Genomic DNA, 23,650 nt, shown 5'->3' on the forward strand with positions numbered 1-23,650 from the left:
GAAAGAATTCATTATCTTTGTTATCCTCCAACCACAAAAGGAAGAAAATCCCTATTTTCTTTTTGTGCTGCTCCTAGCACAGAGAAAAAAATATGTATATACATATGCTTGACTGTATATATGTGAATTCTTTTTGAAGATAATTAATTTCAATTAGGATTTACAGGAGGCAAAAAGTTTTTTAAATTTTTTTGACATTTCATAATTTTTACTTTTTATTAACCTGAGTTTATTTCTTTGAAAGTTTTTTTTTAAAGATTAGTTTTAAACAAGAATTCCTAGTTTTACAGCTCTTATATTTTATCTAAAAGAAGAGGATTTTTTTTAAACTGGAGGGGACTCTTCAGATATTCTATTTCATCTTGTTAATTTTTAACAGATGTGGAAACAAAGACCCAGAGGAGTTAAGCAAAATACTCTCTCCAGGTTCATATAGTGAGTTAGTAGCAGAGTCCAAATTCAAACACAAGTTCTCCATCGTTTAATCTTGTGTTTTTGCCACAATACCATAGTGACCTCCACTTAGATTCTTTTTTTTTTTGCTGAGGCAGTTGGGGTTAAGTGACTTGCCCAAGATCACATACTAGGAAGTGTTAAGTGTCTGAGATCAGATTTGAACTCAGGTTCTCCTGATCAGGGCTGGTGCTCTATCCATGTGCCACCAAGCTGCCCCCAAATAGATTCTTAAAAATTCAAAATGAATTTTCTATAACATATTTATTGTAGTGCATGTAATATATAATATAATAATATTTATTATATTCTATTAATATATTTATTAACATTGCATTACGGATAATGATAGAGACTTGCCTTGAAGTCAGAAAGACTTGGGTTCAAATTCTACCTTGACTACTTACTAGCTGCAACACCTGGGAAAATTATTTAACTTCTCTCATTTGTGAAATGAGGGCATTGAACTTGGTGGACTAGAAGGGATCTAGGATCCCTTCTAATTTTAAATCTGTAATAACCTATGAAATCCAGAAAACAACCTACAAAAATATAATCAATTATCAGGATTTCAGCCTTCTAAGACAGACTCTTCCTGGAATTTGTTCTTTTTATTTCCATATAGGAAAGATCAGTTTTTGACTTAATTTTGTTATGGTTGAATAGGTCCATTGTTGGGTATGAATCATATTCTTCTTATGTATTTGTCATATTTTAATTTCTACTATGTTTATTCATGTATTTTATTGTATCCTTTCTATTTTATTAGCTCTTTGAGAAAATAAACTGTCTTATCTTAGAGTTTCTATTCCCAGGAAGATAGCAATTTGAAAAAAAGAGACAGAGAGAGCAATGTTTCTTTTTCCAGGTTGCTTCCCCTAGAACTTTTGCATTCATCTATAAATTTTCATTGATTTAACTCTACATTTAAATCCTGTAAATAGTGAATAACCACACCATCTAAGTACCACAATCACGTTGTACAGGATGAGATATTAAGTAAATAGAAAAATTATGACTGGTTCCATAAAACTATTGTAGCAATTCTTTGACAGAGTTATTTTGAGAAGCCCCAGGAAGCTATTATTTCCCCAAGAATAATAATTCTCATGGCTAACAGAAAAACATTGAGTTTTCATTACTTAAAATCCAATTGCAAAGCCAACAGTAGCAAAATCATAAAAAGAGTAAAAGTGACTTTAATTTGTTATTTCCATATAACTTTGGAAGGCCCTTTGTGACAGAAAAACAAAGTTCTTTACAAACAGATTCAGATGCATCAAACTCTACTATTTTGTCAACTTTAAAAAAATTCTAATGAATTAAAACTTTCATCCATTTACATATAATATACAGTTGTAAACTAACACAGAAACTTGTCATAGATTTTTAATTTAAAAGAGGTCTCACCTTTAGAATTTCATTAAATTCTGGATTAGTGCCTGTTTTTATTTTGGTCTTGCGCTTATTGTTTCGAGATTTGTCAGGAAGAAGATATGACTTAACATAGCTGTAGATGACAAAAGTGAAGCTGGTGTTAGAAATAGCAAATAATTTTCTCCCCATTCTAATCCATTCCCCAATCATCCACTAAAATGATTTTACTCAAGTGAGGTCTGACTATGTCCCTCATTCAATAAACTACAAAGATACAATCAATCTTCAGGACTTCAGCCTCCTAAGACAAATACTTCCTGGGACTTCTGTCTTTTTTTCTTTATGGGATTTATCCACTCTTTTGTATCCCCAGAACTTAACAAGTGCTTAGCATATAGTAGACCATTTATAAATGTTAATTGATTGGTTGGTTGAAAATATACTTTACCAAAATATCATAGATTTATATGAGCAAACAATATATGAGGGAAGAGAACAAGGTGAGAAGAAAATAAATCAGGCTAAGACATACAAAATACAACTTATATTAGACTTTAAGATGTCATCAAGAAGTCACTTTTGGTCCGACAAAGATTTCTGGTGATTGTCATTATATCCCCACACTCGTATTCTGTTCCTTCTAACTTACCATAAAATTTTGATGTTGGGGCATTGAGTCAAGAATAATGAGTAGGGCAGGAAGAGTAGGGATCAAGAAATGATCATCTCTGGGAATGATGGCATTTATTTTGCATATAGGCCAATAATAATCTTGTGAGATACTTAACAAAATCCAGAGAGTGAGAGAACAGGTCAACAGAATGTGGGGAGAAGGTCTAGGGAGGAAGATACAAAATACTATATGACTCATGGATGGACATGTTGGACCCTCAATAACCATATCCAGATTAGTTCCATTTAACTATGTTGATTCTAGAGGACCTTTGGGATTCAATCAAATGGCACTGCTCTCTGCTCTAATCAAATTCCATATGCTTCATCCAGCTATTTTTTTCTTGAAACTGCTTCTAATGCTTAAATTGTGGGTTTTAGGATGGAGCCAAGATAATGGAGTATAGCCAGGAAGTTGTTTGAGCTTTCCCAGTTTCCCTTGAAAACCACATGAAACCGAGCCTCTGACTAGAGTCTGATGGAATGAAACCATTCTTCAACTTAAGCATTACATTAGAAGGACTTCAAAAAAGGTCAGTCTTACTGGGGTGCAAGGGGTGTTTAGCCTAGCTCAGATGGTATCTGGGAAACACAGTGAGACAGTCTTAATCATAGCAGATCAGCAACTGAGACCCTTGGTCCTTTCTCAGTAGCAGAGCAAACCAGAGGAGCAGCCTCCAGGCCCAGTGCACAAGACAAATTGTCAGCCTGGGGAAACCATGCTGCTGCCTGAAGAGAGCACATAAGGCTATCTACTCATGTGAGCAAGACACCAAACATAAGGGGCTCCTGTGCTCAAAGCCAAGGCTCAGAGCTGCATAAGAAGATTGGGACAGAGCCCTCTGTACCCCAGAAGCAGAAGTGACTTCAGAAGTCATAAACTAGGAAAGAAGAAAGAAAGGAAATGAATTACTAGCAGAAAAGAACCTTAACCACAGAAAGCTACTATGGGGACAGGGAAGACCAAAACACTAATTTAGAAGAGGACAAAATATCCACAGAGAAAATCCCAAGGAGTGAATTGGTCTCGGGCCCAAAGAGGCTTCTTGAAAGTACTCATAAAGTATTTTAAAGGGAAGATGAGAGAGGTAAAAGAAAAATTGGGAAAAGAAATGAGAGGTATGCAAGAGTCAACAGCTTGAAAAAGAAAGAACAAAAATTGACTGAAGAAAACAATTCCTTAAAAAAAAAATACAATTAGTTAAACATTTGTAAATTCTGTTTGATCACCTCCTCCAGTCTTTTTTCTCTACCATTCCCCATTTCTCCCTAATAACATCCTAGCCAGTTTATGCCCTTGCTATTCCAGAAAGTTTTCCTTGATGCTCCTACAAACCTATGTCCTCTCACTTAATATAATGTATTTTTGCTCCTATTATACATATATCTCTACCTTTTTATTTGTAGAAAAGTTTTTTAATCTCCTTGAGGGGAGATTGTTATCTTTATCATTATGCCTTCCCTGTGTCTAATATAATATACTACATATAGCAGGCATTTAATGTTTGTTTAATGAATTAAACCAATTTGTTCTTAGAACATACAATTCAATAAGCATTTATTATATAGAAGATCTGATGTTAGGTGCTGTAAATACATATTGGAAGAAAATAATCCCTGCCTTTAAGGACTTTACATTCCACTATGGGAATATAGCATGTGCACAATAAATATAGTACAGAGTGGGGAGATGGGAGGTCACTGACAATTTGGAGGTCAGGATCATGGATTGAAATATCCTCATGATAAAGGGTTTATATATTTTTTGTCTTTGTACCATCATGACTAGTATAATACCTAGCATGAAGAAAGAAAATAATGAATGCTTTTTGTTCAATAGTTAATAGACATTTATTAAGTGCATATTCTATGCTAGGCATTATACAGATACAAAGAAAGCCAAAAGATAATTCTAGATCTTGAGGAATTCACTGCCTAATGGAGGAGACAACATGCAAACAGCTGTGTATGAACAAGTTGTATACAGCATTATTTGAAAATAAGTGATAGAGGGAAAACATCATTTTATTAGATAACACTGAAATTAAGTCTTGAAGAAAAACAATGATTCCAATGTGAGAAAGTGAGAAGAGAGAGTATCTGAATTATAGGGAACTATCTGGGCCAAAGTGTGCAAAGGGAAAATGGAATGCTGTGCACATAGATAAGGAGTAGATCAATTTGATCGTACACTAAGAATATAAGGGATGAGTGATGGGGAGGAGATCATAGGAAAGACAGGTGTTGCTGAAGCTTTTTGAGCCCTGGTAATAGTATCTTCATGATCATATAGATCATTCATGGAGACCTCAACAAAAATAGAGGACATCAGAGAAGGGATGGAGTCAAGAAGGAAAGAAAATAAGCTCTATTTTGGAAATGTTGAGTTTAATAGAACTATTTGATAAGTAGCTAGGTTATTGCAGTGAGTAGTATTGAACCTAAGATTGGGAACACAAGTTCAAAACCCACTTCAGATATTTATAGACTGTGTGATCCAGGCAAATCATTTCTCCTCTGTCTGCCTAGATTACATATTTCCCAGGATTGTTGTAAATATACAATAGTATTTATATAAAGTACTTTGCAAAGTGCTATAGTGCTGTCAAAGTGCTAAAGAAATGCTATTGTTATTTTTTATTATTATGGTTTTTATTATTATTATTATGTAAATTCTAGCTATTATTCTAGTTAGTCATTGGAATCCAAATGGAGATGTCCAGTAGGTGTTGATTATGTAGAACTTGAGTTAAGAAGATTTATGAGGACTAGATTTGTAGATTTGGGAGTTATTTACATAGTAAACTCACCATAACTGAGTAGACCAGTAAGAGAATATGTGAACTTGAGAGAGAAATGTCTAGAACAAAGACTGGGGTATACCCATGAGTGGGAGAATGGAGGTGAATCTAGTAAATGAGAACCAGGAAAGAATGATATCATGGAAACCCAGGAAAGGAACATTATCCAGAAGGAGAAATCATTAGCTGTGTTAAAAGTTGGAAAGTTAAAAAAATTGAGAACTGAGAATGGTTATTGGATTTAGTAATAAGGACAGCATTAGTAACTTTGGAAAAGGCAGTTTCAGTTGAGCGATAAGGTTGGAATCCAGATTGCAAGGGGTTGAAGAGGGAATAGTAGATGATGATCAGATATACTGAATACATGATGGCTTTTTTCTAAGAGTCTGCTGGGACGAGACAAAGAGATATAGGAAGATGACAAGGGAATGGGAGATTCAACTGAAAGTTTTTTTTAAGTAGTGAGATGGCATATTTGTAGGCACAGGGACTGAACTTAAAACAATAGTTGAACATGTAAGCTCCTAGAGGAGACTGAAGAAGATAAAATTAAGGCACAAATAGAAGGCAGCAAGAATCACTTCTTTAACCCTGAAACATCTCTTGATGTTGAAACAAAGGAGGAGAGAAATGAAGATGAAACCAAGGTAATCTGAGGTGTAGAATTAAGGTGTTCAGGTAGGTAAAGTATGAGGTGAGATCTTCTGCTAAGAAAAGGAGAATAGTGTTGGTAGTTTAAGGAAAGAAGAGACTTGGATATTTTCTTAACAGACTGTGATATTCACTGGTGGGGAAGGAGAAAATGATTGCCAGATAACAGTAAGGGACCACTTGAGATTAGATCCTTTTCTTTACTGTAAAAGATCCTTGACTTCCTGGTCTGTATTATTTACTGAACCTGGGATCTGATTACACTTACCCTTTCCTCTGACATGTCCTGGTCCACAATTATATTGCATGACTCATTGTTGGTGTCCTGACAATCTTATAATTGACCTAGGCTATTTTCTGTTTTGACATTCTCTAGAACAGAAATGAAGATTCTTTTTTTTAATCCCTTGTAGTATGTGTGAGTACAAGGTCCCTGTTTCATAGAACTAACCCTATTAATAGGAATTGATACCATAAAAGACTATGTCCCCAAAACATTCTGTGTGATGACATCAATGTAACCAAGGAAGCATCATCAGCCAATATTTAGAAATGAAACAGAAGAATAGGATAATATATAACTATAGAATCTAATTTGAAAAAAAAAGCATAGTCAAATTCCCCCTCTTCACAAAATAAGTTATTTGGGCCAGACAAAGGAACATGCTGTCTGCTTACGCATCTGTTCTCTGTTTCTTTTCATCTGCTATGGCTAGATTTCTGCAATTCTTTACAAAAATGTGGAGCCCGCCGGTTTTGTAACAGTAGCTGATGTTCAGAAGGATTTCACCGCTGACCTTCACGTTGCCATAGTCCCCCGTTTCACTATAAACACTCATCATGCTGTTAAGGCTGGTCTGGAATAAACAAGATAAAAAGAAAACTCCAGTGGTACTCTAATGATCTCTTGGCAAAAACAAGTTGTTGTTTTTTTCTCTTTAATTTAATTACAATATCTCTTCATTTCAGTGTACAGACCAGCCCACCATAATAGAAAAAAAAAGTAGAAACAGGCGTTTGTTTCGCCTATGTTACTTCATATCAAAGAAGGAAAAAACATTAAGCTCCATTAATGTGAGGCAATAAACTTAATCACTATGGGAAGAATAATTCACTTTTGGGATTAGGAGTTGGGTTTGGAATACCTTTCAACTTTTTTTTTTACCAACACTCATATTCTTCTGACAATCAAAAAGAATAAGACACATCCCCAAGTGAATATCCTACTTTCTTCTCATGATTAGTCTCAGCATCAGGCAATTATATACTGTCTTTTGTCTTGATATGGGAGGCTAGAACACCAAAAAGGTGGTTTGGGCATCCTTATGTATGCTCTGTAGTCTTTACCCATCCATAGAGATCAAACACTAAACTATATCCTTTAGAGAGGCAGTTGCAGAAAACAGCTAGAAAATAGAACAATTGCAAATGAATTTTTCTTTTCTCAACAACCATATGACCAATGGTTTCTCAAACTTTTTTCAGTCCACATGTCATTTCAAAAGGATGAAAGAAAATGTGGGCCACTTACCCTGATTCACTCTGAAAATGTAAAAATAATAATGACTCTTCCTTCAATAATCTTTCTTTGTACCCCTATTCTACCAAAATTTATAGGATGTATAACATGGGTTTTGCTGAGATATTAATGAGACAAAGATTGGACTTTATTAAACAGTTAAATGGAAAATAAGCAAATTAATAAAACTAAATTTTTAGTTCATGCCATAAAACAACAAAAATGCTATTGGGTTATCATTATGATAGTACAAGAGACCAACCTAGAAATCATTTGAATCTAGATGATTAGTGTAGAGAATACTGAACTTGGGAGTGAGAAAAACATATTTGAATCTTCCTTCAGATTCTTACTCACTGTCTTACCATAGGCAAGTCACTCATCATCTCCTTTTAGCTGTAGTTTCCTCATCCATCATAATAATGATAATAATGGCACTAATCAAGGTTGCTGAGAGGATCAAATTACATATATATATGCATATATATATATTTAATACACATTGCTTTATGATCATATTGGGAGAGAAAAGTCAGAGCAAAAGGAAAAAACCCTGGGAGAAGAAAAAAACAGAAAAAAAAAAAGTGAACATAGCATGTGCTGATTTACATTCAATCTCCATAGTTCTTTTTCTGGATGCAGATGGCATTTTCTGTCTAGAGGCTATTGGAATTGGGATTGCTTTGGACAAATGACATATTTTTTAAAAATTTTGAAACTGCTATGAAAATCTTAGATATTTATTATCAAAGGATTTTGGTAGACTGCCAAATCCTATGCTGAGGGCTGCTGCTGCTCTAAAAGGTAAAGTTTAACATTCTTCAGAATTAGTTTCAACTTCCCATTGTCACAAATGCCTGTAAAAGGAATACTTCTCCTGTAAGGCGACAATAGATTGATCAAGAAAGACTCGGGTATGGCAAAGAAAGCTTGCATTCTTTTGCAATCACTTTGAGATGCTTACAAGGGCAGGCTTTATTCAAAGAATTTTGGAATTTCATAATCATTTAGAAAATATATCTTAATCGGGGTAAAAGAAGAGGACTACATGACTGTAGGATCAGGGATTAAGAGTTAAAAAGGATCACAGGGGTCATCTTATCTAACTTCAAAAATGAAGAAACTGGAGCCAAGTAAAGTTTAGGGGGTTGTACAGGGTTCTATATCTGCTTAGGAGCAGTGTGAATAGCAGAACCCAAAACTCCTAATCTCTAGAGTTCCTTCCACTATGTTATTCTGTCTCTTGGAGTTAGGCCACATAGGATCACAGAATTCTGAGCTGGAAACAATTTCAAAAGGCCATCTAGTTTAACAAATGCTTGAAGCAAGAATCCTTTCTAAAGTCTCCATAGGTAGTATGCAATTTGCATTTGAAACACTATAGAAATGGTACATTACTATCATTCCATTCCAGTGTTAGAAACCTCTAATTGTTAGCAAGTCATATCAATCATACCCATTTGTAAACAGAGTCCTATAAATGCTGAAGAACTCCAAGGAAATAACGGAATTTTGGAGACCATGACAAGCTCAACCTATATGATGGCATGACAATATTCTCCTTTCAACTAGGCCAAACAGAAAATACTAAACATCTTCTGATACAGATTAATTTAAAAATAACTCTGACTCTTTTGTCTCTTGCATGATACATGAGTATTTACTTATCCTGAAGTAAATTCTCCTTGAACATATGATGATCACTTTAAAATTGGCCTTTAGTTTTTAAAAAAATCACCTTTAGCTAGCTTAGTTAATAAAATGAAAAATGTTTAAAGAACTGCTTACCAATTCTGCATTCCTCACCATCACTCCCCCCAAATTATCCTATAAGTGTATTAGAAATGTATTTGAGAAAGAAGAAAGAAATAAAAAAGCTAGAAGACTCACAGTATCAGAATCCACATCAGGAACATTTAAGTAGGTCCATTTCTTATCAGAGTCTGTTTGAGAATTCTTTCAAAGGTTTGCACAAAGTCAAGAAAAAGAGACATAAGAATAATGAAGATATAGAACAGCAAAGGAAAACCTTGAGGAAACACAAGCTGGAAACCCTTAGTGAGCAATTACTATGGTAACTTACTTACTTAGCAATTACTAAAAGACTATGACTTTCTTCATAAGAAAATTAATTGGTAAAGGCTTCTTGTTAATTTCTGTACCATGTTGAGGGGGAGAATTTTCATTATTCTTTGGAGGTTAATGTGTTTCTACCCAATAAAGCTCTCCTAGAGAAAGTACTTGTATGCTTTTTCAAGCAAAGCAGGTATTAGAAAATAGGTAAAATATATAAAATCACCAAATAGATAAATTGGGTGGGGTGATTATGTTACAAAAGGAATCAATATAATTCTTCCTTAAAATAGTAAAATCCCCCATTACCATCCATTTCCATTAAAAATATAACATAACCAAGAAATTTTCAAATGACTTATTAGGAAAAAGATTAAGGCACATCTGTTTCCAAATACAGGTCAATATTGCAAAAAAAGAGGTCATTTCAATATTCCAACATCCTTATGATGCAATTCTTCATCTTTAAAAAGCTTAACAATATAAACACAACTAAGGTTGTGCTATTAATGATTAATAATGGGCAAATAGTTAAAGCAAATAATTAGTTTATCAAAAACACTTAATAACTTTCTTTTTACAAGGATAACTAATGAAAACAATCTTGTGGCTTTTATAGATAATGCACCCATCACTGAAATATAATGAGGTGGAATCATAGATACAAATATTACAACTGAAAAATATTTGTTAATTAAATAATGAATGATCTTTGCAAGTCAGCCACAGCACTACACAAATAGTTATTCTTCTATTATTAATGACATATGGGGAGAAATGACTATCTTATTCTAGAATCATTCACATAATTTAGTAAAATATTCTCATTCAAAATTGATTTAGGCAAAGTATACTCAAGACATATTCTGATGCTAATTTAACCTATGCTGGCTTGATCAAAAAAGTGGATATGACTTGCACTTACAGAGTAGCTTCACTTTTCAAAGCACTTATCTATTGTCTTATTTTCATTCATGTATCAGCTTGAAAAGACAGGATGAGCTCTATTTAACTCAACTTAAAAAGTATAAAGTAAGCCCCTATTTTGTACTATTCATACATAGACAAAAAAATGAAAAAGGTACTACTCTAAAGGAGCTTACATTATGTTTGCAGAGAATAACTTGCATCAAGAAAGATAAATATAAAATACACTTAAATAGAAAGTAATATTATTGGATAAACACTGACAACTGGGGGAATCAGAAGATGCTTCAGGGCAGAAATGCAATGTGGCTTGAACCTTTCAGGGAGTTGGGGGATTCTGGGGGTAGTGGTGGGAAAAGAAAGAATTACATGTCTCTAAAGATAATTTGTGGCAAGATTTGGAGTTGGTAAATGCATTGTTAGGTGAGAGGAATAGCAAGAAAATCAGTGGTCCAGAATGCAGAGTTCATGATACAGAGTCAGACTGTTAAGGGCTTTATATGCCAGAAAGAGGAATTTTATCTTAGAGACAAGGAAGGGAGTGATGTAGATATACCTATGCTCCTGAGTTTTTCAGCTGCTTGAGGGATGCATTAGAGAGAGACTGGAAGCAGAAAGACTTTTTCTTCAACTGGATGACTACGAAGTCATCTATGAAGATGTGATCTTTATAGAAAATCATTCACAATGTTCCTCATTCCTGTTTCTCTTTGTGCCCTTAAGATATGTTCATCTAGAAAATTCTCAATACATAGATCATTCTTGTGTAGATTTTATAGAAGTGAGAAAGTAGGTATATTGCAGCAATCCAGGTGAGAGATGAGTGCTTGAATTAGTGTAATGACCACATGAGTTAAGAGAAGAGAATGGAACATAGCAAAAATAATAATAATAAATTCAACAAAATTAAAAAGTTGAAATTGACTTTATTCTAAAATGAAATGAGAAACATGTCAGAAATATTAAGCTGTGTACAATAAGATCATGGACTGCATAGATGAAAGGCTAAAATCAAGATAATTTTTTTTTTAAAAAAAGGATAAAGATGAGAAGACATTATATGTAATTATAATAATTTGAATCCAAACTACCTAAAAAGCTATTAACCTGGAAAAATATGAAATGAATTAGAGTTATCACTTTTTAAAAGAAATGTCGTGACTATAAAGCAGTCGTCCTTAGTCAACAAATACTTGCTCTCCTTGTCATGTGAAAAGGGCATTCAGCCATGGGCAATATTGGTTTAAAGAAGTTCTTAATTTAGGACCTTTGAACTTAATAGACAGATAGATAATTATGTTTCAATATAATTGACTTCATTCACAATTCTCATTATGCTATTTTGTGCATTTAAAAACATTCTGAGAAGCAGCCAAAGCCTTTACCAGACTGTCAAAGTAATCCCTGACACAGGAAAGGTTAAGAACCTCTGATTCAGCATGCAACATAGGTTTTAAAATATTATGTTCATATAACAATATTGTTCATATAACAGTAAAAACAATGGAGGTGGGAAATGAGCCTGCAGAATATTTGGAGCAAGACCCAACTAACAGGGAAGAGTCTTGAATCAGACTGAGGCTCCAGCAAGCTATTGCTGTAGACTTATCATGAGATAATGAAGACCGGTATCAGAGTGATATCAATATCAGACAGGAGAAGGGGCTGTAAGAGATTTTGCAGAGATGAAAGCAACAGGTCTTAGCAACAGATTGGACTGGAGGATGAGTGATAGGGAAGAGTTGAGAATGACTTCTAGGTTACAATATGAGGGAGTATGGTGTTGTTTTTAATAGTAATAAGAAGTTTGGAGGGGGGAGTAATTGGAATGAAAGATAATGAGTTTTTCTTTGGATGAGAAGTTAGGGCAGGATAGGAAGATGTGAGAATCATCTGCATAGAGATGGTAAGTAAACCTGTGGGAACTAATTAGATCACCATATGAAGGAGCAAAGTAGGAAAAGAGAAGAGGATCTAGGATAGAGCCCTTTGAAAAACTATGGTTTGGGGTAATGACCTAGGTAAAGATCCAGAAAAGGATACTGAAAAGGAATAATCTGAGAAGCAGAAGAACAGGGAATAGTGGCATCACTAAACCCAGAGAGAAGAGAATATAAAAGAGAAGGGAGTGATCCACAATTTTGAAGATACAGAGAGGACAAGAAGAATGAAAATTTGAAAAAAGCCTTTCGATTTGGAAATTAGGAGATCATTGGTAACTTTGGAAAGAGTAATTTCAGTAAAATTATGAGACTGGAATATAGATTGTAAGGGTTAAAATGAGCAAGAAGAAAATAGAGGTACCAACTCAGGCAACTTTTTCAAGGGATTTGGCCATAAAGTGCAGAAAAGATATCTGACAAGAGTTTTTGAGGATAAAGGAGAGGTAGGCATATTTTTAGGTAATAGAGAAAGATTGAAAATAAATGATAGAATGGGTATGACAGAGGAGACAATCTGTTGGAAATGAGTTGGAATGACTTTACTTCTGCAGATAATGGGGTTAGTCTTGGTAAAGAGTAAGGCCACTTCATTATATGAGACAGAGGTGAAGAAGAAATTAGAGGCAGAAGGCATCTAAGTGATAACAAATTAGGAAGAGAAGAAAAGAGGGATCTCAAAGTGATTGGCTTAATTTTTTCCTGTAAAATATGAGATAAGGTTCTCTGCTGAGTGGGAAGAGGGGAAGGATTAATGACAGGTTTGAAGAGTGAAGATAAGGTTTGGAAGAATCCTTGTGAAGAGTAGGATGGGGAGTCAATAAAGGATGTAGAGAAGGATTTTCTGGTGTCAGAGAGGATAGCCAAGTTGTATACCATAAATCTGCAGTGACCCTTTATCAGAAGACTTACATGATTTTCTCCACCTAGTTTCAAGAACACATTTGTAAGAGCAAAGGTGATGAATGGTGGGAGTGATCCAAGACTAAGGCTTGGCCAGGCACAAAGGAGAATATATAGTTGTAAAGTCAATACAAAAAGATGCATCATGTCACTAATGACCATGTGGAAGAAGCAATATAAAATATGATCAGAAAAAGAGAAAAGGGGAAGCTAGATGGATAGAGCCCTAACCCTAGAATCAGGAGGACATGAGTTCAAATCTGTTCTCAGACACTTAACACTAGCTAAGTGACTGTATGGCAAGTTACTTAATCCTAATTGCTTCTAAATAAAAAAAGAAAGAAAAGAAAAGGAAGGAAACAGATCATGTATTGATCATGTATTGAGAGTAAGGGATGATAAATTACTAAGGCAATTCATTTAATATCTAGAGTAGCATTCTTTAAGTTTGAAAAGACCTTTAGAAATATTGCCACACTTGATCCTTACAACCATTGTCCCCACTTTGCAGATGAGAAAACCAGGGCTGAGAAAGGTAAGATGACTTGGTAAGGATCACACAGCTTGTAAGTGTCTAAGCGGACTTAAAATCAAGTTTCCTAACTTGAGGACCAGCACTCTATCTACTATACCATCTAGTTGCCTAATATACTATGACATCTGTGCAATGTTAGAAGACCTGGAGAAAGGCCTTCAATGTTTTAAGTAGATTCTCTATTTGTAGGAAAGCATGGAATGATAGGAATGATAGGAAATAAGAAAGTTAATGAATAGTTGTGGTCTCTTAAATCTTACTAATTGAGAGGATCACTTAATTTCTCAATCTCAATTATTTCACCTATAAAAATGTGCATTCTTTACAATGCCTATACCTCATAGATCTATTTTGAGGAAAGTCTCTGGTAAATCTAACGTGTCATCACCATCATCATTGTCATCATTAATGAAATCAACAATGCATTGAAGTTTAGGCATTTAAGTGATACATGGGATAGAGTGCTGGGCCTGAAGTTAGGAAAATTGGTCTTCTTGAATTGAAATTTGAACTTAGACACAAACCAGCTGTTTAGGCAAATCACTTCACTCTGTTTGCATCAATATTCTTATCTGCAAAATGAGCTAGAGAAGGAAATGGCAAATCACTCCAGTATTTTTGCCAAGAAAACCCTAAAACTGGTCATGAAGATTCAGAAAGAACTGAAATAACAGAACAACAATAGGTAGCTTACAGTTGATAATCCACTTGCTAAGCTGTTGACATTTGGAGATAATCGGGAGGGCAATAAATCATCAATATCTTCCTCTGTTTCATCCAGGAAGTCCTGATAAGAAAGAAGAGAGTCAATACCCAACAATTTTGTCTATTTTCCTTTATATTTTATCTGTCCACTGATCCATTCACCCACCCATCTATTCACTTAAAAAAAAAAATGCCCTTTTGTAAGAAAGGAAAATATCCAAGGGTGTTGCAGTCTTAGCAACTCCTCCATTTCTCTGTTCTACTTAGAATATTCCCAATAATGAAATAGTAGAAGTCAAGATGAGATTTTAGTTAATCCTTAATTGCTAAACAGAGAACTAGCCTTACTTTTTTATATCTCTATATTTTTATAAATATTTGATAAACTGAAATATATGGAATAATTTATTCAGAATTCCCTTAATTCCAAAAAGTACACCCACAGATTTTAGCTACCAGAGAGTTTAAAATTCTCAAAGCAGCATGAAACATAAATTAAATAGGAAAATAACTTGAAGACACAGATTCTATGTCCTCCATTCACTATCCTGTGATCCCATTTGGGAAGAAGTAGCCCTCAGACAAGAGAAGAATAATATCATTATAGATCACAAACTAAAACCAAGTAATTACTTATATCAACTTGCATGAACTGTCCTCCCTAATTTCACCCCAAAACTAAGTGTACAGTCTTCAATTATGCAGGTTCTCTATTCTTCCAGTTCTATCTGGAGGCTCTCCAGAATGTGCTATGGGTATCATAAAATTATTGAAGAGACAGCATTTTGCATTTTCATATCATCTTCCTTTATTAAATTTCATATTTTATTTTCCTCCAATTACATGTTAAAACAATTTTAACATTAGTTTTAAAGTTTTGCGTTTCAACTTTTATCCTTTCCTGAGACAAGTGATCTGATATAGGTTATGCATGTGTTCTCATATAAAATATTTCTATATTAGTCATTTTGTATAAGAAGACTCAATTTTTAAACAGGAAAGAAGAAAGCAAAGAAAAAAAGAGAGAAAGGATGGAAGGAAGGAATAAAAGAAGGAAGGAAGACAGTATGTTTCAGTCTATATTTGAACAATATCAGTTCTTTCATCATGAATTTTTTGGGATTGTCTTGGACCATTGTATTGCTGAAAATAGCTAAGCTTTTTTATAGTTCTTCATCATACAATAGTGGCTGTTACTGTATATATGATGTTCTTGTTCTGCTCACTTAACTTTGCATCAACTCATGTGAATCTTTCCAAGTTTTTCTGAAATCATTCTGCTTGTCATTTCTTATAACACAATAATATGCCATCACAATCATATATTACAACTGCTTCAGACATATCTCAGTTGATGGACCTCCTTTTGATTTCTAATTCTTAGCCACCATGAAAAAAGCTGCTATGAATTTCCCTCCTTCCCCATTGCCACACTTTTTAAAATCTCTCTTTTAAATTTCCTAGCAGGACTACCTTCTTTTCTAAGATTTATATGGAGTTTTGAACTGATTTTTTCTATTTTTGTCAGATATGAAAAGAACATGTTCTCTGAAGGTATAGAGATGTGGCAAAAACCATTCAAGAAGTATTCTCTCTTGGGGCAAAGGACAGTCAAAAATTAGGAAGTGGATGAAGTGACTTGATAGTTGAATCAGAGATCAAATAACACAAAATAGGACCATAGATTTAAAGTCACAAGGTGCCTTAGGGGGTTATCTAGTCCAATCCCCTCATTAGATAAATGAGGAAATGGAAAGTGAGCTTCAAAGAGGGACAAGTTAATCTGAGCTAATCAACACAATTTCTTTCCACCCTCCAATTTAACCCTTTATCTTCTCTTGATGTTCTCTCAGGTACTGATGCTAGAATAAATGCAGTTAGCATAGACAGGAATGTTGCTACTCTTCCCCCCTTCCCTCCCCCAATTACATTTAAAATGATTTTTAAACATTTTAAATAGGTTTTGAATTCCAAATTCTATCCTTTTCTCCTCTTTACTCTCAATTCTATATATTAAAAAAGATTAGAATTTTTTTTTTAAATCCTGTAAGTAGATCATTTTTCCTAATATGATTTAGTCCATTTCAAACATACCAAGTCCTTGTCTAAAGCTCCAGGCACAGATTTACTTCTTATGCTGACAGTATCCTCTATGTCTTCTGAAAACGACCCACTCAAATCTAATTCAGACCGACTCCTATCTGTAGAAAAGATCAGGAAGGAAAATGTATTATTTGAAAGTGAGACACATTGTCTCAAAAGATTTGAAGAAGGATCTATTCTCCTTCAGAATCATGAAATCAAAAGTCAAGATAAATCATTTCATATTGCTTGTGTTAAAGTACTTCTGCTGCACAATTTCTGGAAATCACTTTGACCTGTCTCTATTAGAAATGTTCTCATCGGGTCTCATTTTATACCATGGAGACACAAATGTCAGTTTTGAGCAATTCAGTAGGGATAACTATCATTCTATAGGCTCTTTCTTTAAAAACTTCTCATGGGTCTCCAACTTTGGGGGAAAATGACTATATTGAACAATTAATGAATGGTTGGGGGAAGCGAGAATTGCATACAGGCTTCTTGTAGTGCCAATTAAGAAACTAGAGCCTGTATATTATAGGTTTGGATTTAGCAGGTATGGTTTCTACTTATTAGGAAATTCACTATGATGAATGTGGCTGCAATAGTCGGGAGCTACTAGCTGTCTTACTGGATATTAGCAAAAGGACAATGAAGATTCAAGTGTCTTCCCACTTTGCCCAAGAGTCTCAGGCTAGAAAGTATTTTATACATAATTTCTCTTTTTTCATCAAACTATTTCTAATTCCTGATTGTCTAGTGTAAATTTCAAGTTATTATATACAATCTGTAACATGTCAATTAATTAATTATACATAGAGAAATTAAATTGGAAGAAGGTGATGAATGACTAGAAACACAGAACTAAGATAGTATATAGAGGCTTGAAGTTTAGCAAAAAAAAAAATAGGGTTTCATGCTGGCTTTGGGGTAGTTCAATGGTATAATTATTAAAGATCCTTATGGGTCTTTCATAAAAAACCTTAAGGCTTTGGTATCTTTTATTAATGCATCCTATAAACTCTTAATTGCAGAGGTAGCTAGAACATGAGCTAGAACTTGAGACCATGTACTCCAAGGCTTTGGAGTCTTGAGTAAGCAAAGAACCGTGGCTGAAATTTTGAAAGGTATGGTCCAGAGGAAAGAACAAGTACTTCTGCTTTTCAGTTATTGATGCTATTAGTTCTGAACATAATGTAGCTGAAGAATCCTTAAGATACAGTAACTAATGTCTGTAGAAGCTCATGGCTCTGTGAATAAAATAATGAGCCTCGAGTCAGGAAGATCTAAGCTCAAATTTATCCTGACACTTGTTAATTGTGTAACTTGCTACAATGTGGGCAAACCACTTAACTTCTGATGGCTGATAGAAAAGGATCCCCTAGAGAAAAAAAATGGCAAGTCACTCCAGTGTCTTTGCCAAGAAAACCCTCAAAATGGCATCATGAAGGGTCAGGCATGACTAAAATAACAAAAAACAAAAACAAACAACAAACAACAAACAACAAACAACAAACAACAAACAACAACAAAAAAAAACCTAGGGAAATTGAGGAAGTTGGTATTAATGAAGTAAATTTTATGGATTTGTCATTTTCAAGATGCTTACTGTCCACTATGATAATCACAAACATAGCCCTCCAGGTAGGCAATGAAAATTGGTCACTAGAAAAGTAAACTTAAAAAGAGCTTTACATCACTTTGACTGAGCAGGACAACATTAGTGTAAAAGTTACTATTAGATTCAGGAAAATAACTCAATCTATATGTGACCTCTGCCTTCTCTGACCTCCACAAGCACTTTATGCTTTTCTCATTACACTTTTACGTTTGGTCTGATAGTATAATTATATGTCCAGCTCTTATAACTCCTATTAGATTATCAAAGGGAGGACTGAACCCAGATCTTCCTTACTTCCAGATTAGTATTTAATTATTCTGTCACAATGTTTCTTTTCTTAATTGTAGTAATTAATATTTACATAGAGAGTAATAATTTATAGAGCTTTAAGTATATTCATTTTATAGATAAGGAAACTTATTTGCCCAAAATCAGAAAATGAACTGGGACTCACATCCAGGTCTTTTTGATTTTAAGTTCACAACTAATCCTGCCTTACTGAGGGCAGGAATCGTGTCTTGTTTTTAATCAAATTACCCTTCAGATCTTGAGCACAGAAGATATTTGATAAACTCTTAATTAATTTTCCCTTTCCCCAGCCACTGCTGAGAAGGAAAAAGAATAGCAGCAGACTTCAGGTGAATTTTTAAAAGCAAGACAGACCATTGTAATCTCAAACAGTAGGTAATTTTAACAAAGAAGGTGACAACAATGTCACAACAAACCAAAACTTTTTGGATATAGCCCAAACAGTCTTTAAGGGGAAAAAATTTAAACACTTTCATCAATAAGGAGAAAAGTAGTAGATTAGTGATTTGGATGTGTAACTAAAATAAAATAGGAAACCAACAATTGAAAAACAAACCTCAAATAAATAAAGAAATAGACATTCTAGAGATAAAAAAGAAATAAAATGGAAAAAAAATTGTTCATTTGACAAAACATGGAGATTTAAAAAAATATAGTAGACAAACTATTAGCTATCAGATAAAAAGGAGAGCAACACCAAATTGCCAACAAAAATAAAAAAATACTTAACAATAAGTTAAAAGGAAATAAGAATATTATTAGAAATTATTTCGATTTTATTCTAGGAAAAAAGTCACTTAAATGAAATAGATGTATGTTTACAAAAATGTTAAAATATCTGTATTATCATAAGAAATAAATTCAACTAACTCAGAGAAAATGAAAATGTTCAGCCATAAATGTGGCTGGGGCCACATCAGGCATAAATGTGGGGGGAACCAAACCTAGGGCCAGATGCAGTCGCAAAAGAATTCAATTAAATATGCAAGTAACGATTAACCCAAATTTCACATAAAGAGGGAAAAAATAATTCTACCAAATTCCCTTTATGAAACAAATATGATCTTGTTACTCAAGGGATAGAGAGACAAAGTAAAGGAAAAAATGCATTAATATCTTTTGTGAATAATAATACAAGCATATTGAATAAAACATTACAAAAAGTCTATAACAATAAAAAATTACATACTATGACTATGCAGGATTTATACAATAATGATAGACTTGACTTAATATGAAAAATATTAGTATAATAAACTGTACTAATAACATAATAATTAAATTGTATATAGCAAGATATACAGAAAAAATTTTTACAAAATATATCTTTTCATGTGAAAAATGCTAGAGAAAATAGGAATGAATCAACCTTTGCTTTATATTGTAAATAATATTTATCTAAAACTTAAAGTTGGACCATCTGTAATGGAAAAAATCCCACAAGTGGCCTTTCTAAGATTGGGGCAAAGCAAGGATGCTATGAAATAGCAGCTATGGCAATAAAAGAAGAAAAATAACTTGAGGGCATAAAGATTAGGCAAAAAAAAAAAAACCATTTGTCCCTTTTACAGGTCATATTATTGTTTGTTTAAAGAATTCTAGAGATTTAATTAAAATTTTTATAGAAACAATTAACTTTTATAAAGTAGAAACATATAAACCCACAAAATCATCAGCTTTTCTGTACATTATCAACAAAACTCAACAGTGAAAAAAAATTCATTCAAATATACGAAAGAATATGCAGTATATCTGGGAGTCCACTTACCAAAATATACACAGAATACTTATATTACTACATATTACCACTATATGTGTGTGTGTGTGTGTGCGTGTGTGTGTTGGTAGAGAGAGAGAGAGATGTGTGTATATAACTATATATAACTACAAAGTATTCTTTGAAGAAATAAAAGAAGGAAAATAATTGAAAAAGAATTCATTTCTTGTGGTTTCAATTTCAAATGCTAATACAACAAAAGTGGAAATACTGCCCAATACAATAAATAGATTCAGTACTAGTCCAATCAAACTATCAAAGATTGACTTCATAGAATGAGAGAAAATTATTACAAAATTTATCTAGAAGAAAAAAAGGTTAAGAAGATAAATGGACATAATGGGGGTGTGTGAATGAGAAAGTATCTATACTGCAAAGCAATAATAATTAGAAATCATTTGGTATTGATAGAAAAGTTGATTAACAGAACATTAGGCACATAAGATACAGAACTATCTAAATAAAATAGATTTTTTTTTTCTAAAGCCATAGTCACTACCTAGTGTTTTAAGGACTCATTTTCAAAAACAGGAAAGAATACAAAGACAAAGATAATGAAAAAAGGAGGAAGAGGAAGAGGAGAAGGAGAAACAGGAGTAGGAAGAGGAGGAGGAGGAGGAGGAGGAGGAGAAATAATTTTTGGGCTTAGTTCAATAACTTACACATGATTCTGTAATTACTTCTAAATGGATATACTGCCCAGATATAAAAGGTCATTACATAAATAAATGTGAGAATATAAGAAGCTATCTTTTACAACTATAGTTTTGTGCCATAACCAGGACATTGTAAAAAATAAAAATAAAATGCAAAGATCAATCATGTCCCCAACAGACAGATGATGAAGCATGCCTCCCAGTTATTGGTGGGGAGGAAATGGACTGAGGTACAGAATGAAGTGTTTTCAAATATGGCCAATAAAACAAAAATTTGTTTTGCTTGATTTTATTTATTGATTACAAAGCAAAACTTTTATTTGTTTGAAGGGAGAGGGAGGAGTTAATGTTGCCTCTGGTCATCCTTCATTTAGAGAGCATCAATGAAATATTTAAAAATAAAATGGCTAAAGTAGAAGAAAGGTCAGATGGAGTTGCAAGAAAGTAGGAAATATGCTACTACCATGTTAAAACCAAAATTTATAAAACAAATTCTTTTTTATATACAATATTCTTTCTATTCTATGAAAATGAAAATATTTATGAATTATGATTTCATGATAATTTTCAATAGTCAATTGTACACTGTCTATTATTGTTCAGTCATTTCAGTCTAGTCCAATTCTTCATAACCTCATTTGAGATTTTCTTGGTAAAGACACTGGAACAATTGTCTGTTTCTTTCTCCAGCTTATTTTACAGATGAGGAAACTGAGGCCAATAGGATCATACACTAAATGTCTAACTCTGGATTTGATCTCAGATCCTCTTGACTTTAGGGCACTCTATCTACTGCACCACAAAACTACCCTTCACTGTCTGTTCACCTTATCAAATGGATGCTACATGAACATTGGCAGGTACTTACCTGAAGAGAGAGAAACCCTAGAGACAGCTATAGAAGGAGTTCCTGAAGCCCTCCTCTGATGTCTTTTTGTTAAATTTTCAGAGACACTTTCACTGGCAGTCACAACCATGGCATTTTCTAAACCATGATCCTATCAAGGACATAAAAAAGGAATATTAAAAATAAGTTATAAATATATTTTACTTTACATCATAATGACGTTCTTTAGAGAGGATTAAGCTGACCAGGTTGATACTTTGTACAAGATTTAGTTCTTATGTTTAAACCATATTATATCTATCCTTAGCAGATTTTTATTACCTTCAAGGTCAAACACAAAATCTTCTGTTTGGAATTCAAAATCCTTTAAAGCCCATCTCCCTCCTCTCAACTTTCTTACCTTCTCTTCCTCCCTGTTCGTGTATATGTATGATACTAGCCTCCTCGTTCCTCAAAAAAGACATTCCATCTCTAGACTCTGAGCACTTTCTGTGACTGTCCCTCATCTCTGCAATATTCTCCCTCCTTTTCTCTGCCTAACTGGCTTCCCTGGCTACCTTCTTAAACCTACCTTCTACAGGAAGCCTTTTCCCCACCCCTTAATGTTAGTGTCTTCCCTTATGATGATTATCTTTCATTTATTCTCTACATAGATTGTTAGTATCATGTACCAACCCACTATCATTTTGTTTGCATGTTATCTCATTCTGCCATTCTCCTCATTAGACTGTGAAGTCTTTGAGGGCTGAAAGTTATCTTTTATCTTTCTTTGCATCACTAACTCTTTGCACAGTGCCTAGCACACTAATACTGACCTGGGGAAAATTAAAATCTAATAATCTTTCCAAATTGCCCTTTCCCACCCTCATAATGTAAAGAGGGTTTTAGTTCCTAAAATTTAGTTCCTAAGTATTCTCAACTCTAGGTTATCTGCATTAACACCAGTGCAAGAGCAAGTGGAATATAATTTTGTTTGGTTTTGAAATGCAGAGAAATATCCTTCCCATCTGCTCTCAATTATATCCTGAGCCTGATCCCAAAGTCTCTGCCGCCTTCATACTTTCTGTCAAACAGCAGAGACTCATATGGAAACAAAGAGGTAATGATAAGGAGTAAGTCATAGGAAATACACAAAGAGTAACCCCACCTTCATGGAGATTAAGGGGCAAAAAAGGAAAACCAAAACTTGATTACATGTACAGTTAAACCCAGAATAGTTACAGTGAAGTAGCATAGCCTGCTGGATGATTAGTTATGATGGCTCCCACTCACTCTGCTGCTAGTTGAACTGCGGCTACTTAGGGCTGGTGACCTCTGTGTCCGGGGGATGGTGCCATTGCCCTGGTTACCTTTCAGGCTCACAGGATTAGCCTCCCATTCGTTGATGTCTGGTGAGACATTTCCTCTGAATAAAAAAATAGCAAAGAAAAGTCCATCTTTTATATAGAGGAGGAACATGAATGACAAAGAAGTGACAACAAAATGACTGGTACAATAGCACTCAAAAATTACCCTGATGTAGATCTGATAGAGCTGACCCCACACTAAAGATCCATCAGCCACTGTTATGTCAACAGCTTTGTTCAAAATACTTTAATAGCTCCTTATTTTCTATTTCCAATAACTTTAAATTTGTGTTTAAATGGGCTCAAGTTCCTCCAAACGGATTTCCCATTATTGTAGAGGCAGCTGATGGCCAAACAAAGAAGCTGTGATTAAAAAAATAAGGAGCTATATTGAGAGGATACTTTTATAAGATTTGTCTGGAACATAAGTTTAGAAATAAAGATCACAGTTGGATA

At 33.9% G+C, this 23,650-nt stretch overlaps 1 protein-coding gene across 3 annotated transcripts in view; it reads right to left on the bottom strand.

Moving 5' to 3' along the window:
* The window catches only part of SYTL5 (synaptotagmin like 5), a 205,887-nt gene that overhangs the window by 22,944 nt on the left and 159,293 nt on the right, over positions 1-23,650 (bottom strand). For 2 of the 3 annotated variants that reach the window (XM_031959435.1, XM_031959434.1), the window contains 7 exons: positions 23,121-23,253; positions 21,870-21,999; positions 16,651-16,757; positions 14,546-14,638; positions 9,364-9,429; positions 6,633-6,811; positions 1,864-1,963 (listed from right to left, as the gene is read on the bottom strand). In XM_031959435.1, coding sequence (XP_031815295.1) covers positions 1,864-1,963; positions 6,633-6,811; positions 9,364-9,429; positions 14,546-14,638; positions 16,651-16,757; positions 21,870-21,999; positions 23,121-23,253 — 808 coding nt within the window. The remainder of the gene's footprint in view (positions 1-1,863; positions 1,964-6,632; positions 6,812-9,363; positions 9,430-14,545; positions 14,639-16,650; positions 16,758-21,869; positions 22,000-23,120; positions 23,254-23,650) is intronic. The other variant, XM_023498919.2, reaches the window with a different exon arrangement.

Source organism: Sarcophilus harrisii, chromosome 3 (assembly GCF_902635505.1).
Source record: "Sarcophilus harrisii chromosome 3, mSarHar1.11, whole genome shotgun sequence".
Taxonomy (NCBI): domain Eukaryota; kingdom Metazoa; phylum Chordata; class Mammalia; order Dasyuromorphia; family Dasyuridae; genus Sarcophilus; species Sarcophilus harrisii.